The following is a 15731-nucleotide window of genomic DNA, read 5'->3' as shown; positions in this document are numbered from 1 at the left end:
AAGACTCTGTTTTTGCAGAAATGCTTACTAAAGTGGATCCTTAAAAATCCAGTTTTATTTGTCAAGTTAAGTAAAATTACCTGCACTAGAGTTCTTTCTACCCTAGTTCAATCACTGGTCCTGCACTAGCCAATTTCTTAACAAGAGCCCATCGTCTTTAGTGGAATGCTACGTGTAGGGTAGTGACCAAGTCTTCATGACCGCGAAGGTACGGCGATCCGAATCGATTATACTCAGCTGAGGATCTCCAATCACACGACATATGTAGCACTTAACCCTTGCATATGTCAACCCGCCACCGGGGTTCTTAAGACCGGATCAGGTTCACGCAGACCGAGAGCACAGATACACCACCGTCCAGCCTCTTGCCACGGAGGGTACACGCTACTCTCGCCACCGCTCCACGCCCATCTCGTGTTGTCTTATTCCGGCCTTAGTCTGCCCGAGGCAAGGCTTACCCATGACGAGGCATGTGACCAGCTAAAGGGTCCTCGATCAACAAGCCTACATCGAGACGGTCCTTAATCGACTCAGACGGAGACACTACACCGAGACTCTCTTCTCGTGCAAGTCACCCGCCCGGTCTCAGCTTAATCATTTCACCCCAAAAACTTGGTACCTGGCAGAGGTACATCTTTTCCGATGTTGAATCCATCATGGCCATGTTGGATTCACCATCAAGTTTTATTTTCGAAAACAACCCTCCCATTTTGCCAAACATCTTTTGTAAAACAAATCCTTTTGTTTTTCTAAAGCAATACTAAGCATAGTAAAACCTTTTTGTAAAAACAGGATTTCAAGGAGGGTAATCAAGATCAAGGAAGGTAATGCAGGAATTGTTTAATCAATCAACTCCTATCACCTAATGCAGCAATCAAGTGAGAAAGATTTTAAAAACATCAAGGGAGGTGGCAAATGCACCGGGGCTTGCCTTCGTTCACAGGTGAATCAGGCTCAGGTCCACAAATGTCGAAGTAGAAACTATTCCCGGCCTGAGTGTCCAAAGGTGGTTGTGGTGTCTCCTCTTCAGTTACTTCTACTTCTTCTTCTCGTTCTAATCATAACCATACATATGTATAAGAATGGATGTCATGGGATGCTCATGAGGATGCAAAGACAACATAAACTTATTATTTATGTCTTGAATACAACTTGCCTTCACGGAGTTCCGGGAACTTAGGGTTTCCGGAGTCGGTAAAGGAGTTCATAGGGCAGGGGGGTGTTTTGGGGTTTGGTGATCAAACAAGGTCCAAATCAATTCAAACTTTACCCAAGGCTTCTAAATATTGTATAATATCCATATAAAAATTTTGGGCATTTTAGGACTTACCAATTATTTTCTAAAAATCTATAACCAAGACTTTTAACTACTTTAAATACCCTAAAATTTCTTACTTTCACTAAAAATCACCAACTTATTTTTATTAAATACTATGGAAAATAACAAACCTAGGAAAATTAGTTTCACAATTTTAGCATTTTTCTACATTTTTCTACACATTTTTAAAGTTCTGCTGAAAAAGAAAAAGGAAAAAGAGGAGCAGTACTGGGCCGATTCAGGTCCAGCCGGCCCAAGCCCGAGCGGATTCGCGCGCGCGCCCGCGCCCGCGAGGCGACTTTGCGCAGAGGCCCTCGGCTTAACGGCTAAACAGAATTATGTCCATTTACTATTGTGTTAAGTCACTGACAGATTGCAGATAAACCCCTGTACTTTTCTCTATTCTTTGTTTCAAGTCCGCGGCGGCGACCGCGCGGGGAACGAACTCCGGCGAGGTTATACTGGCGGATTTACATTATGATCAGTGCCTTCGAGCTACATACACCAGATTGAACCTCCACTGATCATTTCCCCTAAGTTAATTTCAAGATTGACGAGCTAATTGGGTCTGGCCACGGTAACCGTGCGGATGAATTCAAGAACTACGCGTTCCCGGTGATGGGTGATCACATAGTTCAAATTGATGACTTGGTAAGCATCACGAAGCTATGCAAGTGCTTAAACAAGAAAGCAGGGGACGGGGGCTGACCGGAGAGGGGCTGGCCGCGGTGAGGTGTTCTTGCGGGGTGTTCGACCCGCTTTGGGGGAAGTCCCAAATTCGTGTTCTCAGGTGAACGATTGAGGACGATATTCGGTGGCTGCGTGGGTGATTAGGTTACGCAGCTAGGGGAGGGCTCAATTTATAGGCGGCTTAGACGGTGGCCGTGAATTTTGCGGAGGACGCGCGGCGGCCGGAGGTGACGAAGGTTATCGGCTTCGCGACTACGTGTCTACCGCCGTGGCGGGCTCACCGGCCTTGATGAGACAGCCGTGAGGGGTCACGACGGCACGAAGGAAGAGTTGAGCCACGCGGCACCCGGCCGAGAGGCGGCGGTCGACGGCGAGCGCTTTACCGCGGGCGGTGAGCTAGAGGAGATGTACCGTGGCCGAGCGGGGTGACTTCCAGCTCACCGGTGGCGAGGACCTTTACCGCGACAGCCTTATCTAGTGACCGCCAAGCACGAATCACAGCGACGACGATCGACGGCGACGGCTACCGGCGACGGGCACGGGAAAGATCTTCTTCAGGTTTAACGGTTACTGTACCATGGCCATAGTTCATCAGTGCACCTGACCGAGCGAGTTGAGAGCCATTTTTCTCTCAATTTTCCATAGTGACACAGGTTAAGCTCTGCAGCAAACTTGTAGAGTATGGTACCCACTACAAACTTGCTATGGCAATCATAGGTATATTTACACAGGATCATGCTCAAAACCCAGCTTGAAGTCGAGGTCAGTTCACTGCTAGTCTGAAAATTCAGACATAACAGCCTGACAGCCCAACTTTAGGCTTGGTTTTCTCCAAATTCTTCTTAACAACTAAGCTTACAACCTTAAGCAAAGTTGTTCTCCTATAATTGGTCTTTAACTTTGATGTGGTGACCTAGGGCAAAAACCCTATGCTTTGTAAGTTACAAAGCCCCAAAGTTGAGCCCCTACACTGATTTTTCAGACTTAGAGCAAAACTCAAATGAGGTCCATTTTGCATTTAAGTCCAAAACTTTGGGTTTTGCTTTCAAGTCCACATTTTTGTGAACCAAAGGACTTAAGAAACATATTTGGCTTGGTTTTTGCACTTTAGCCCAAAAGTGGACTAATTTTGCATATAAGCCCCTAGGGTTTGGTTTAGGGTTTTCCAGGGTTCCAATTAGGGTTTCTGGTATCTCAGGGGTATAAAAGTGATTCAAGCTTATCCTTAGGGTCATTTTATGACTTTTACCCTAAAGTATTTAGGTTTTCTTAACTTGGGTAAAGTTTTACCCCTATAATCCCCATTTAGGGTTAAGTTCCTTAACCAGGGTTCTAGTTGCAAAACACTTAAAACAATACAACTTGTTTGAAATTTTTGCCTAGTGAATGCACTCTAGGTGTGTCAAACATATGCAATGCCAATGCTATGATGCCATGCTCAAGTTTTAGTTACAGTAACACCAGGGGTGTTACAGGTTCGACCGCCCGCCCCCGCGCCCGGCCTCGCCCGGCCGCGTCCTCGCTCGCCCGTGCTCGCTTGTCCCGGCGTGCTTGCCCGCTCGCCCCGCCGTGCCTTGCTCACGTCGTGTTGGCCCCTACGTGGCCTCGAGCTTGGCCCAGCGTGCCTATGGCGCGCGGCTTTGAGCTCAACTAACGTACGGTCCCGACGTGCGCACGGCTAGTCCGTGGCGTGTGCGTGCGGCCTCGCGCGCGTGCCCGCGTAGTGCGCGTGCCTTGGCACGACTCGTCGTGCCTTCGTCTACCCCCGGACGCCCCGTCTACCCCCCCCCCCCCCCGTGTCCTATGCGCGCTAATCACGTGTTTATATTAATAAGATAGGAGTCTCAATTTGGAAATTGGTTACGTTAGTTAATTTGTATAACTAATCATCTATCTCATTCAATGTTAATCTACTAAAAGTGGCCACGTTTACATTAGTGCATGTAGCTAAATCTTTCGTTAGAACCAATTGGAACTAGAGCACGTAACGTTTAGTTATTCGTTTACCCATAGTGCGCCTCGAGCATAAGCTTTAACTCTCGCGAGACCTTTCCCCATTTCTTTCTAACCAAGGTAAATTCATTATCGTATGTGATATTCTATGCATATTTACTTTATTTGTTCTCTTGTATGGTGTACTGTTTGTTTCCTAATTTGAATGGATGGATGTATGTGTGCTTGCAATCGCATAGAGAACGATCCGGTTGAAGAGCCCGAGGAACTCGCATGAGAAGCCCCTGAGCAGCAGTCGGTTGGTGGAGGCAAGTGTCCTTTGACCTATCTCTGTCCTATTCATTCTTTAATTCACCTCCCGCTTTACACATGTATACCTAAGGATTGACTAGCTTTTGTTATCCATGTCCTTGTTTACCTATTTGGCTTGGATTATTATTGTTTAGCTTTATGCTATTGCTCAACTCTAATCAATGAACATGATGAGATTATCTATGATACGTTGTTTTCCCTTCTCTTATTATGATGTTGTACTTGTGGCCTTTAAGGGGGCTCGAGCGGTTTCTCGAGTGCCTCTCCGTAAGGACCTGTTCTATAGATGACCGCCCGAGAAAACAGTGCAACCATGAGGGTGGAATGGGATGCCCTTAGCTGAATAATTAGAGGATCCAGGGTGTAGTTCGCTTAGCCGTTGTGCCGTCAATGGGGCTCGGTGTATGCGGCTCGCTCTGCCAAGTTTGGGTTCGCCCCTTGGGGAGGAGTGCGGTGCATTTAGGAAACCTAACGGGTGGCTACAGCCCTGGGGAATCTTTGTAAAGGCTACGTAATGATGCCCTGCTGGGTCACCTTGGTAGTGATCAATGGAGAGTCATGATCTCCGGGCAGAAAGGGAATCACGGCTTGCGGGTAAAGTGCACAACCTCTGCAGAGTGTTTGAAAACTGATATATCAGTCGTGCTCGCGGTTATGAGCGGCCAAGGGAGCTCCAGTGATTAGTGGTACTTGATCAGAGACACTTTGGTTTTCAGGTGGCAATGAGACTGATGGTTTTGGTTATGACTTTGGTGCTGGTAAGTGGTATTCTTTCCGTTTGGAAAGGGTACATCGGGCTAATAACTTGGGTTAATGCTAAAACCTGGCTTTCTATTAGTAAATAATAATCTGACCAACTAAAAGCAACTGCTTGACTTATCCCCACATAAAGCTAGTCCACTACAGCCAAACAGGATACTTGCTGAGTATGTTGATGTGTACTCACCCTTGCTCTACACACCAAACCCCCCCCCATCCCCAGGTTGTCAGCATTGCAACCACTGCTCAGGAGAAGATGAAGCTGTGGAAGGAGACTTCCAGGAGTTCCAAGACTACGACGAGTTCTAGGTGTGGGTTAGCGGCAACCCTCAGTCGGCTGCCTGTGAAGGCCGCGTTTATCTACGTTTCTTTTCCGCACTTTGATTTATTGTAAGGACTATATGGACGTCTCAGACGTATGATGTAATCGACTATTATTCCCTTTTTAATAGTATTTTGAGCACTGTGTGATGATGTCCATGTTATGTAACTGCTGTGTACGTGAATAACTGATCCTGGCACGTACATGGTTCGCATTCGGTTTGCCTTCTAAAACCGGGTGTGACAATAGCCGATGAGAATTACCCTATACTGCTACAAAACCAGCACTAAATTAGGTCACTATTTCTCCACAACTGCACACATAACATATATATCACACAGAACAGACATATTACAAACACATGCATTCATAATCAATTCACGCATTACAAACATAACATCCACCAACATAGTTTACACAAACATTTCAAATAGAAAGTACCACATAAGTTCAAGTGTTTAGTTCACGAAAAACATAGAGTCAATGAGTTAAGAAACATAGTGTGCACGAGTTCAAGTGTTTAGAGATAACCACCACTTGGGTGGTTAGAGCTTTGACCGCTGCCACCACCACCACCAGGAGGAGGGAACGCGAAGAGGGAGTCAACAAATCCAGTCCCTGCTGTGGGATCAGACCCACTACCACCTGCTTCGGGCGTAACCTATGCAAGTTAGCAAATATCAACACGTTAAATGAAAATATCAAAAAGTATACAAGTGTATAAATTCATCGTGAGTTATCAAATGTACCCTATCTCCAGGTGCAGGTATATGTGTCGGAGGGGTGTTGAACTATGGTGGCGGAGCTGGTGTGGATGCAAACTGGCTCCATTGTGGTGGCGGTGGAATATTTGGTGTCATGCCCTATTGCTGCATTAACTGTTAAACATATGTGTTACTATTGAAGATGTTGTATTAAAATATAATAATTTAGAGTTTGGATTATGTGTACTCACTTGATACATCGCTTGGTTATGTGCATTGCAAGCCTCCATAAATTCGTGTTGTTGTCTCATCTCTTCACGCATCCTCATAATCTCCAACTCCTGCTCGTTCGGTCGACGAGATCATGAGCTACGGGAAGACAAACCCGTCCTCTGAGATCTCACCGACGACGAGTCAATGAATCCGTTGAAGAGTGCGTATCTATAAGTGATTCAAAAATTGTGATTACTGCATAATCAATTTAGTGTCAACCATATAATTTCATAAGTTAGAGCTTACCGTCCATGCGCTTTGCTACCACCACTTGCGTACACGACCGAGGGATCCACCGGTTCATGGCACCAGTCAAAGTTAGGGCCATGGCGACGAACCATCTCCTCCCCATATGCCGCCTATACATCATTCACAACCTTACAAATGCAAGAATTTCTATACTTTGAACGTTTGTACTTTTGGGCCAAAACTCACCATCTGATTCGTGGTTGTCTGGCTGCAGAGCTGGTCAGGGTTGTTAGGGTCTGGTCCTTTGTGGCCCTCCTGGTAGACCTCAATGTCACTAAGCTTTTGGCCACTTGTAGCTTCTTGTATAAACAAAAAACATTCATAAGCAATCGTACTATTTGTTGATCGACATAGCTAGATCAAACTTACCATTCTTTTAGCTTTTCGTAGCATGTCGTCACCGCCAAACTTGTGGTTAGGATTGGTTCCTCGACATTGCCTGTGATGCGCTGACGGTTTTTGGAAGCCTTCAGAAGCCCAATATCGACACCAGGCATAGTACGCATCAGGCACGGGCGCCATCCATGGAACCATCACCTGCACACATAATGTTACATATTATATCAATCACAACAATCAATAAAAAGGGTAAAACAAATTGAATACTAATCTCACGATATTGATCCTCAGTCAAATATATCTTTGAGGACCCTTCCTTTTAATTCAAGGGGCCTGCTTCTTCCGGATGATTTTGAAAATACAGGTTTGTAGCCTGAATTCTCGCATAGTATATGGCATCCTTCACCACCTTCTTTGCATTGTTTTGGAACACACGTTCAGCGTGCCCATGTAATCCTCTCCATCAGGCAACCGATATCGAAGCTACAACATAAAGAATACAAATACAATGGTATAAGTCATAGAATTACAATATTAAGAAACATAACAAAAACAATAAAGAATCCATACCCAAAAGTCATTACGCACAAGTCCCTATCTATCGGTGTGGTTTCGTTCCTTTTTAAACTTGTACTCGTCCAAGGTACTGACGAGCACCTAATCCTCGGTATCACCGTTTGACACCTTCACTATACCAGGGTAGTGAAGGCGGCAAAGAGAACCCAACATAAGGTTAACCTGAGTGTGGTGTCCCTTGCCGTCAAAGGACAGGTCCTCCCAATTCCTGCATTACACAAAAACATTAACAATACACATAATAGTTATATGAGATAAGTTAATATATTACACTCACCGATCTCCATGTGGCATGATTAAGATCCTATCAGCCTCTCGCTCTATCGCGTGACGAGGCTTTACTGAGTGGCTTTTTCTTGAGCAACGTGTGCGTGTTGCTAAAGAGCCTCCTGAGCCATCATCCATCGGGTTGTCAGCCGGTTCGGCCTATTGGCCCCACTGGTCCCACGCATGTTGCTGCTCTCTCTGGTGGTCCCACTGGTCCCATGGCTGGTGATGCTGCACGGCCTGGTCCCATGTCGCGTGCTCCACCTTCTCATTGTGCTGCTCAGCCTCATTGTGCTGCTCCTCCTCATTGTGCTGCTCCTCAGTGTGCAGCTCATCCTGGTACATACAACTCAATATTTATTTGTAAATATGTAACCATTAACCCATCTTGTTTGTCCGTACAATCTTTATGCCACCTCATGTGCATAGCAGTATTACTCGAGAGAAACTAACGTTTCACTCTAGGAGTGAGAGGCATGTACCGAAGCTGTTTATGTGCAACCTTTGTCACCACCTTCTCCCCATCTTCATTTACAAGCTCCACGTACCTCGACTTCCCACATTTTAAGCATTTCTGCTCTCTGCCATGTTCCTTCCAAAAAAGCATACAATTGTCCTGGCAAACATCAATCTTCTCGTACTCCATAGCAAGACCTTCAAGCAATTTCTTGGACTGGTACATGTCTTTGGGCATCTTGTGACCCGTAGGAAGAACCTCGCTAATCAAATCCACAAGCTCCTTGTAACAATTAATTAAAAATGCAAACTTGGACTTGATTGACATCAGCCGGGTCACGAATTCGAGGACGGTCACGTCAGTGTGCCCGTGAAGAGGCTCTTCTGACGCTTTGAGTAGGTCGAAGAACTTCTGAACCTCCGGTGTAGGTGAATCATGATGATCTGGTGCCAGTTCAGGCTGCAGATCCTCAAGCATCTGGTCCAGCCTATCAACATCATCTTCACTGTCATCAACTTCTACTTTTGTTGCTCGTTCAACATCTTCACCGTGGAGATACCAGACCTTATAGCCTGACACGAAACCATGTGAGCACAGGTGTAGTGTGACCTGCCTCTTGGTGTGGCTCGTCATATTTCTACATTTATTGTATGGACATCTAATATTATCTATTTGTGACAAAGCAGCTGCATGGTCCAGAAACATTTACGTCTTGGCAAACCATTCACTTGTGTGACACCCACCCTTTTTGAAACCTTCATTCATCCAATCACGTCTATCACCCATTATTGCGGTTGTGTGTACGAGTAAAGAGTGTGTGTGAGACAATCACGTTTCTACACGTCACACATACATCTAAATTATATATATACATAAATAACATCAAATTTATCAATATCGAAACCTTCATACATCCTAATATTATAAGTTAAATCTAATCAATAAATAACATCAAATTTAACAATACAATAGCATAAGTTAAATCTACTATAATAATAGAATTAATACTTACCTAACATCAAGCCACACATGTGATATTAAATTAACTCTAATCACACTCTAATCACATGTGTTATTAAACTAATACCAATCACATAAAAGTTAACTCCCGTCGGCCATAAAAAACCGACGAAAATAAACAAGTACACACATATTTAACAATCACACTCGCATGCATTAACATTTAATAGTTCAAGGACGTATATACCTCAACGACGTGGGTGTCGTAGTCGCTTCGGAGAGGCGGTCGAGGACGGCGACGGCCTTGGGCGCGGCGGCGGCGCTCGAGGAGGCGGTTGGGGGCAGCGACGATGCTCCGGGAGGTGTTTGGGGGCGGTGTCAGCCCTTGTGGCGGCGGCGGTTGTGGGCGGTGGGAGGCGCGGCGGTGTGGGCGGTGGGCGGCGCGGCGGGGATGCACTACACCAAAATAGTAAACTTCCTAAAGCCTAAACCCTAAGAAGTTAGGCTTAAACTCTAGGAAGTTAGCTAAACTCTCGGAAGTTAAGCCATCCCGTCGGAAGTTAGGCTCTCAGAAATTTTTTGTCGGAAGTTAGCTTAACTTCCTAGAGCTAACTTCCTACAGCCAAAGAAGCCTCTCGGAAGTTAGTAGATTCTCGAAAGTTAGTAGCTTCACGCTCTCAGCTGACTAACTTCCTACGACTAATTTCCTACGGCTGACCGTAGCCTCTAGGAAGTTGGCTAACTTCCTACAGTTGACTGTAGCCTCTAGGAAGTTAATTTGACCAGCATTACAAATGTTGTTTATTTTTATTTTACACCACATTCCACAACATAACAAATATATCAACAACTATATAGAACAACATATTTTCACATAAAATATCTCACACACAATCACATAACAATTTTTAAATCCATAGTCTCATCAATTACATCACAAAAGTCTCATCCGTAGTCATAATAAGACACATCTCATCATCCAGTACTAATAAGAGACAATATCTCATACATAATCATAATAAACGTCTCAAGTATCAGAACACAATAACATGGAAGCTCATGGTTGCCGATCACCATCGGGTTACAGTGACGAGTGATGGTCGATACCTCCACTAGTGAAGAGGGTTTTGACAAAGTCTAACTCGTCTTCTCGTTCTTGCGTTGGCAAGGTAGCTGGAGGTGTCTAATATATATGTACAAATGACATTTGCTGAGTTACATTATTGAGAGTGCTCGTACTCTTTTCCCCAAGAAACACCAAGATCAGCCAATAGCCTACAGACAGTTTATTTCGTTTAAAAAGTACTAACATTTACTCGTAGCCTTTCTCTTCTTGATGTGTCCACAACTAACTTAGTCTCTGTTGCTGAATAAAAATATGACCCTGAAAACATTACGAACACACAAAAGGCATTAGCAGATGCTCCATTCTGCTTATTTAAACACAGTATGTAACGTAACAAAGCATTTCCTTACAATAATCACATGTTGGTAAGACGAACAACATTAGTAGATCATAGATTTTAGAGGCGTAAACAAGATGAGGTTAAGTTTTTCGAAGAGCAATAAAAAGCTCATAAAAAGATATGACAAATGACATGAATTTCATGACAGGACACTAAAATTTGCCAATGGTAGAAAACTATGAGGCATAATACTATCCAAATTGCGATGACTATAAATTAGCCAGTACTTTGAGGAAAAACTCGACAGAAAAGAATTTTTTACCAAAAATGTCTTATACAGGCAAACCATGAAAGTCAGGTACTACCGTACTAGCACATCAGGTTCCAAAAAAGGTGATGTAAATCTGTGTCAATCCAAATTTGCAGATTAAGAACAGAATCTTTCCCTCAATAGAGTTTACATAATACTAATCGATGTAGTTTACATAAACCATAGAATCTTCTCACCTCTATATGCACACTCGGTCTATCAATCAATCAATCAATCTAGTAACTCCACGAAATTTCATTCTCTTTCAATTGCCCCCACCAAATTGTGGCAACCATATGAACTAAAACCGAAAGCAACTGAAAATCCAAGCTTTTTTGAAATATTCCAGCAGCTCAGAGTCTCATGCCCAAATAGTGTGTGTAAAAATAATCGTTCGCATTATGCATTATTAGGATTCGCGTCCATGCCTAACGGTAATTTTACCAAAACAGGATATCTTTCCTCCCACGCAGCCAACAGCACTAGAGCTTACGCCCAGAAGTCTGCCGCATTAATCTGGACAGTACCATGCGAACACATAGTGGCTTCTCGAAATTCCATCTTTTTTCTCCACATAATCACAGGCATGCAGCAGCAATCAGTACCCCAAAGGGGCGCAGAATTCCACAACCAAGCCGGCAACAAGGCCACACAATAGAAAAAAGGGAAAAGAAGAACAAATGGGACTACTACCGGCTGCCGGATAGTCACTTACTGGTCTCGGAGATGAAGAGAAGCAACATGACGACGGCGGCGACGAGCGTGACGATGCCGCCAAAGAGCGTCCACTTGTAGAAGTCCTCGTTCACCTTGGGGTACGCGTCCAACCGCTTGAGTCTCTGTAGGAACGCGTCCATCTCTCCTCTTGCTACTTGGACACCGGCGCCCGACGGCAGCACCCTCGCTCGCTCGTGAACCCTACCTACCCCGTCCCTCCCGATCTGAGCTCCCGACTCCCATGGCGGGTGTGGGCTTGGGCGGCCGCGCCGGCGGGAGTGGCGGCCGGGGGCGGGGGCAGCCGTGGTGGATGGGGTCGGGGCCGGGGTGGCGGTGGCGGGCGAGTGGGGGCGGCCAGTGGCGGGCGGGATCCAGGGAGAGAGAGAGAGACGAGAGAGACGGGAGTGAGAAAGGTGAGAGAAAGATAAGGTTGAGGAGACGTTTAAAATAAAAAATATAACTTCATAGAGTAAAGTTATAAGAAGTTATGTACCTTCCTAGAGAAAGGTGGCTTTTCGTTTGACTGGTCAAAAGCTGAAATCTAACTTCCTAGAGGAGGTCGTAGGAAGTTAGTTGCCCATGCTAACTTTCTATAGCCGGCCGTAGGAAGTTAGCTTTTCGTTTGACCGCAACCGTGGATCAGCAACTAAAAGCTAACTTCCTAGAGGAGGTCGTAGGAAGTTAGCTGTCCACGCTAACTTCCTATGGTTGCCTCTAGGAAGTTAGCGGCTCGTTTGACCGAACACACAAGTCAGCATGTGAAAGCTAACTTTCTACAGGTTTTATAAAATACCGTAGAAGTTATGTTTATTGCCTAGAGCTACCAGTTGTCTCTCGAAAGTTATTTATTTCCTACGGTTTGTTATAAAAGTTGTAGGAAGTTAAAAACCCATAGGAAGTGTATGATTTTGGTGTAGTGACGGGCGGGGGCGGGCACGGCTGTGGTGTGGGCCGGCGGGCGTCGCGGGCGGGACGGGCAAGGGCGGCGGTGTCGGCGGCAGTGTGGGCGCGAGCGAGCGTCGTGGGGGCGCGGCGAGGACAGGTGGGCGCGGCTGCTATGGTGGCCGGCGGGGACCGGTGGCCGGCGGCGAACGGGCGGCGGGCCAGCGTGTAAGGCGGCGACGACGGTTTGAGAGGAAAGAGAGAAGAGAGAAATGAGCCCGCGTGGGGTCCCCACGGCGTTCATAAACCTTTAATCCCCGTCGGCCAGAGCACAGGCCGACAGGAATAAGCTAATCCCCGTCGGCTTTTGTCAGGGCCGACGGGAGTTAACTTATTCTCGTCGGCCTGTGTCTGGGCCGACGGGAGTTAACTTAAGGCCCGTCGGCTGGAAGGTAGCCGACGGGAGTTAACTAACTCCCATCAACTTTTTCTCTGTCCGACAGGAGTTAAGCTGGCCGACGGGAATCTTCAGGATTCCTGTAGTGTCCTCGGGGAATGCGATGCTCTGAGCCTAGGCGGCGCCGTCATGGCTGACGATGGTTGCCGACGTGAGGTGTTGGCCCTCGATCTCGCACATTAGAATCTCGCACATCTCGATCGCTAGAGAATGGAGAGGGTGGCCGTCGGAGGAGGGCTCGTGCAGTGCTCCCCCCAAACAACTTGATGTCACTATTTTTTACTGGTCACGAAGAGCTTGTAGCAGCGTGTGCCGAACGGGTGGCTAAATAGAGAGGGACCCAGATAGAGAAGGCCAAATTGAAGGGATGGAGGACTGGATCCCCACCGCCTCGCTGGGGTAGGCCACACGTTTGTCTCCTCGCTCCCCTTGGGTAGAAACGGAGAGGAGGAGGAGCAGTAGCGACGCCCAATCAATCACCAGGGTCGAGGGGTACCTCGGCGCGACGACACTGGCGGCTGACGGACTTCCAACGTATAATTGGAGAGGAGGAAGAGCAATAGAGATGGTCAACCAATCACCTGGTCAGTGGGCGTACCTCGGCACGACGGCGCCAGTGGCTCGATGGACTTCCAACGTTGGGATGTGGCGATGGAGTGGAGCTTGGCCTAGGCCATGGGTGTTCCTCGGCGTCGACAACTTGGGGGATGCCAGTGGAGGACGAGGCAACGTCGTGAACACACTGCCGGTGTAGAGTAGGTGTCGAGTGCGCTGTCGGCCCTTATTGAACGATGGTCTAGTGGTGGTGGATGTGGAGGAACAGAACTCAGTGAACTCTAACTATTTGACTACATGGGCCCAATTTTTTTAGCAACTAATAGTCGGATGTCCACCTTCCAATTTATTATTGTTTGGATTCGTTCCATTTACGAGGGAATGACTTTAAAAAGAAAAAGATTATGCTCAAATAGTGAGAATCGGCACCCAAAAATCCCCCGAACGGAGGCACGAAGTCGCTCCATCCCATTAGGCTCCGGAACCAAACACTACTATCGGGGACCATAATTAGGGGTACCCTCAAGACTCCTAATCTCAGCAGGTAACCCCCATCAGCACAAAGCTGCAGAGGCCTGATGGGTGCAATTAAGTCAAGGATCGGTCCACTCAAGGGACACGATCTCGCCACGCCTGAGCCCAGCCTCGGGCAAGGGCAGCCGACCCCGGAGGATTTACGTCTCGCCCGAGGACCCCCTCCAGCAACGGACACACCTTCGGTTCGCCCGAGGCCCAGTCTTCACCAAGAAGCAACCTTGGCCAAGTCGCCACGCCGACCGACCGTATCGCAGGAGCATTTAATGCAAAGGTGGCCTGACACCTTATCTTGACGCGCGCCCTTCAGTCGACAGAGCCGAAGTGACCGTAGTCACTTCGCCGCTCCACTGACCGGCCTGACAAGAGGACAGCGCCGCCTGCGCCGCTCCGACTGCTGTGCCACTCGACAGAGTGAGGCTGACAGCAGTCAAGTCCGGCCTTAGGCACCATAGGAAACTCCGCATCGCCCAACCCCAGGGCTCGGACTCGGGCTCAGCCCCGGAAGACGACGAACTCCGCTTCGCCCGACCCCAGGGCTCGGACTCGGGCTCAGCCCCGGAAGACGACGAACTTCGCATCGCCCGACCCCAGGGCTCGGACTCGGGCTCAGCCCCGGAAGACGACGAACTCCGCTTCGCCCGACCCAGGGCTCGGACTCGGGCTCAGCCCCGGAAGACGACGAACTCCGCATCGCCCGACCCCAGGGCTCGGACTCAGGCTCAGCCCCGAAAGACGACGAACTCCGCTTCGCCCGACCCCAGGGCTCGGACTCAGCCCTGGCCTCAGCCGACGGTCTCCGCCTCGCCCGACCCAGGGGCTCGGGCTCGACCTCGGCCTTGGAAGACAGACTCGACCTCGACCTTGGAGGAGCCTCCACCTCGCCCAACCCAGGGCTCGGACCGACCACGTCACAAGAGGCGCCATCATTACCCTACCCCAAGCTAACTCAGGCTACGGGGAACAAGACCGGCGTCCCATCTAGCTCGCCCCGGTAAACAAGTAATGATGGCGCCCCGCATGCTCTATGACGACGACGGCTCTCAGCCCCCTTTATGGAAGCAAGGGGACGTCAGCAAGGACTCGACAGCCCCGACAGCTGTCCTTCCGCCAGGCTCCAGCGCTCCTCCGACGGCCACGACACCACACGAACCGGGTGCCAAAACCTCTCCAGCTGCCACGATGCCATGTACTTAGGGCACTAGCTCTCCTCCGCTAGACACGTTAGCACACTGCTACACCCCCCCATTGTACACCTGGATCCTTTCCTTGCGCCTATAAAAGGAAGGTCCAGGGCCCTCTTACAGAGGGTTGGCCACGCGGGGAAGGACGGGACGACGCTCGCATAAGCCGCTCGCTCCCTCCCGCGTGGACGCTTGTAACCCCCTACTACAAGCGCACCCGACCTAGGCGCGGGACAAACACGAAGGCCGCGGGTTTCCCCTTTTACGCCTGTCTCCCCCCGACTTCTCCCCCCCTTCGCGCTCCGTCTCGCGCCGACCCATCTGGGCTGGGGCACGCGGCGACAATTTACTCGTCGGTCCAGGGACCCCCCGGGTTCGAAATGCCGACAGTTGGCGCGCCAGGTAGGGGCCTGCTGTGTGTTGACGAACAGCTTCCTGTCAAGCTCTAGATGGGCAGTCTCCAGCAACCTTTCCAGCCCGGGATGGTGCTCCGTTTCGGGAGTCTTG

The 15731-nt window shown here is 48.2% G+C and overlaps 1 protein-coding gene across 1 annotated transcript; it reads right to left on the bottom strand.

Annotated features, from left to right (window-relative positions):
• Positions 1-10131: 10131 nt before the first annotated feature.
• LOC100276739 (endoplasmic reticulum-Golgi intermediate compartment protein 3) lies at positions 10132-12061 on the bottom strand. The gene is made up of 2 exons (XM_008647429.3): positions 11611-12061; positions 10132-10563 (listed from the first exon to the last, which is right to left on the bottom strand). Exons 1-2 carry the CDS (start codon positions 11750-11752, stop codon positions 10475-10477), a joined length of 231 nt encoding a protein of 76 aa, XP_008645651.1. The 5' UTR covers positions 11753-12061; the 3' UTR covers positions 10132-10474.
• Between the last annotated feature and the right edge of the window lie 3670 nt (positions 12062-15731).

Source organism: Zea mays, chromosome 5 (genome assembly GCF_902167145.1).
Source record: "Zea mays cultivar B73 chromosome 5, Zm-B73-REFERENCE-NAM-5.0, whole genome shotgun sequence".
Classification (NCBI taxonomy): Eukaryota; Viridiplantae; Streptophyta; class Magnoliopsida; order Poales; family Poaceae; genus Zea; species Zea mays.
Note: the sequence above shows the minus strand (reverse complement) of the source record. Positions and strands in the feature narration are given on the sequence as shown.